We start from the raw sequence: 3,303 nt of genomic DNA, 5'->3' as shown, positions 1-3,303 counted from the left end.
CCTTTCTTCATGCAAGGTTCATGCTCAAAGGATAGTGTGTCTTGTACTTTAGCAGGGAGTAACTTCTTTCATCATAGTAGGTCAACAACAACACATGTTTTTTTTATGAGGATTAACGTCTTCATGGGATTTTGAAGATCCTAAGAGAATATTTTCTACATAAAAGAATATCACACATAAAGTATTAAAATGATGGTCTTAAATACATTACTCAAATGTTATATTGTCTTATAAGTGTATCGTCTAAAAACTTCATATGCATATCGTCCAAACGCCCGTTCTACATCCTTTCTTGCCGATTCTTGTTGTTATGCAAATAAGTTTCGCTTTTCTCCTTGTGGCATTGAGATGGTCTTCACAAACATGGCAAAGTCTGGATAAATGTCATTCACTAAATAGTATCCCATATTATATTAGGTTCTATTCACTGTGAATTACATCGCGGGCGTGCGTCCTAACAAAACTTCATCAAACACATTAGATTCATTTAACATAGTAATGTCATTATTTGAACCGACGGTTCCAAAAAATGCATATCAAATCCACAAGTCTTGTAATGCCATAACTTCAAGAATGATTGTTGGGTTGTGATGATCACCTCAACAAAATTGACCTTTCCAAGCAACTGGACAATTTTTCCATTCCCAGTGCATACAATCAATGGAACCTAACATACTTGGAAATCCGCGTGCCGCTCCCATTTGTAGTAGGCGTTCGGTGCCTTTGTTATTTGGTCTCCTCAAGTACTCATTCCCAAATATGGTGCAGATGCCTAATACAAATCGCTCCAAGAATTCCACTGCAGTTGTTTCATCAATTCAAACGTATTCATCCACACTGTCAGCAGGTGATCCATAAGCCAATATACGAATACCAATTGTGCATTTATGCAATGGAGATAAGCCTTTTTGACGTAGTGCATCAACCCTCATTTGAAACTATTCATCATGGTTGTTGAGTGCGTCTACAATTTGGAGAAACGCATGCCTTCACATACGAAACCTTCTCTGGAATTGAATCTCTGTGTACACAGGATTTTTTGAAAAATAGTCATTGAACAATCGATCATGACCTTCTTCACGATTATGATGTACCACTCTTCTTCTTTGGCTATGCCTAGTGGTGTTGCCATGTAGTTGTTGTTGGCTCTCAAGTATCAACCTAATGATTTCTTCATCGGTGTTGTCTTCCAATTCCTCATCTATCATTTGATCTAAAACTTCATCTAAATTGATGGTTGGATCCATTATATGGTAACCAATGTGTTTGAAATAAGAGAGAAATATTGTGTATTTTGTATGAGAATATGTCAGAATAATGAAACATTGGACATTTATATAGCTTCGTTAATAACAACTAATTTTTCAACGGCTAGTTTTTCAATAGTTACTTTCATAACAACTAGTTTTGCAACTGCCAATTTTATAACGACTACTTTGATAACGACTAGTTTTACAACATAAAATTTTGAATTTAAGACACAACAAATACCTACATTGCTAAAATTAAATATCAAACACAACATTAGCATAAGAACTAAAAATTTAATATCCTAGTTTTTTCCTAATATGGTCACAATACTTTTCGTGGTCTTTGCATTGTTGTTCAGACATGTTGGATGTATCCTTCATGAGGATTTCATACTCCATACGCCATTCATGTGCTTTCTTTAACTGAATAAGTTTTGATGTGTTCATATTTTTGTCCTTCATTACACTTTCTATGCCAAATAAATCAAGAGTGTTACGAGATTCTTTTCCTTTGCTTTTCCTTTTTGCTGCTTTTTGTCCAATTGGGCGAGACATTGGCGATGACGTATCACATTCTTTGACTTCAACGGGTGTCTCTGGGTTAGAAGACGATGAGTAATTTCCAGAAGCAGAAACCTTTGTTCTTTTTGAACACTTTGACATAAATTCTGCATCAAATTTGGGTTGATCTTTCAACAACAACCAAGCATGCTCAATCTCAAATTTTTTACCTGTATCTTGTGAGTAAATCATATGAGCATCAGCCAAAACATCCTTCTCTGAACTTCCACTTCTCCTATGTTTATCTGCTTGTTTGTAACACCCGTTAAACTTTTGAAATGGAGGATGGATCATGTTCCACCGAGATTTTAATTGAGTCCAACTTCTTTCACAAAATTGCCCACTTTGATGCACGTCGTCATTGTTGTACGCATTTTTTATCCTTGCCCAATATTGCTTTGATGTTTGGTCAACTCCTATAATTGAATCCTTTGACACATTCAGCCACGATAGGACAAGAATCACATCTTCTGTCACCAAGAATGCGGTGCGACTTTTTTTCCACCAGAATTTTGATCTCCTTCGTCTAGTTGAATATTGTCAACACCGATGGGTGATTCAATTTCATTGCTAGGAAGCGGAATATTGGATAAAGAAGGCCTATAACACATGTTTGAGTTAGTGGGAGTTGATGGTTGACTATAAATTTGTGGATTTTGAGAACTACCCCTGGTAGATGGCTCTACATTGGATGAATGATGCATATACCACATGTGTGGGGGTGGTGGGTACATAATATACTGTGGTGGATTTTGAGAATTTTCACTAGTAAGGGGTGGTAGTGGACACATAACATACTGCGGTGGATTTTAAAAATTTTCACTGGTATGAGGTGGTCAATACATAACATATTACGGAGGATTTTGAGAATTTTCACTAGTAGGGAGTGATTAGTTTTGCAAATAACTATAGTAACATCGATAATTATACTGATTGGAATCTATTTCAGAGAGAATAAAAAAAATTGACACTTGATAGCAAAAACAACAAAAATTACCAGTACAAGAACTGTGCAAAACATGTTGTATCGTGCACAAATTTATAGTGAATAGTGTAGCACAATGAAAAAATGCTACACAACGGTCATTTCTACACGGTCAACGGTATCATTTTCAAATCAACGGTACTACACAACGGTAACATTTCCATCAACATTCAAAATCCTTCCTTATTAATTACCTAAGCTATTCAACAGTCCAGATTCATCCTCATTAATAAAATGGACGGTCTAGATCGTGTCACCTCATTTATTACCTAGGCTACCTACTCTGTGCCTTTCTATCTTCTCGAGAGAACACTTTCTCTCTTCACCACCTCTAGAAGCTTCCCCCTCTGCTCCTATCTATCTTCTTCCTCTCCGCCATGGCCCATTCGTCTCGCGTCACCTTTGTCGGCGTCAACACCTCTAGCCACCACCACAACACCTTCGTGTTGCAATACCTTCGTCTGGTCTCACCTTCACTTCGCGTCACCACCTTCGGCCATGGTAGCG

General features: G+C 37.1%; 1 protein-coding gene across 1 annotated transcript; it reads right to left on the bottom strand.

The window, feature by feature from the left end:
* Positions 1-1,544: 1,544 nt before the first annotated feature.
* Positions 1,545-2,105, bottom strand: LOC102660585 (glutathione S-transferase T2). Its single transcript, XM_006584201.1, has one exon. The coding sequence runs from the start codon at positions 2,103-2,105 to the stop codon at positions 1,545-1,547; it is 561 nt and encodes a 186-aa protein (XP_006584264.1).
* Positions 2,106-3,303: the final 1,198 nt, after the last annotated feature.

This window comes from Glycine max, chromosome 7 (assembly GCF_000004515.6).
Source record: "Glycine max cultivar Williams 82 chromosome 7, Glycine_max_v4.0, whole genome shotgun sequence".
Lineage (NCBI taxonomy): Eukaryota > Viridiplantae > Streptophyta > Magnoliopsida > Fabales > Fabaceae > Glycine > Glycine max.
Note: the sequence above shows the minus strand (reverse complement) of the source record. Positions and strands in the feature narration are given on the sequence as shown.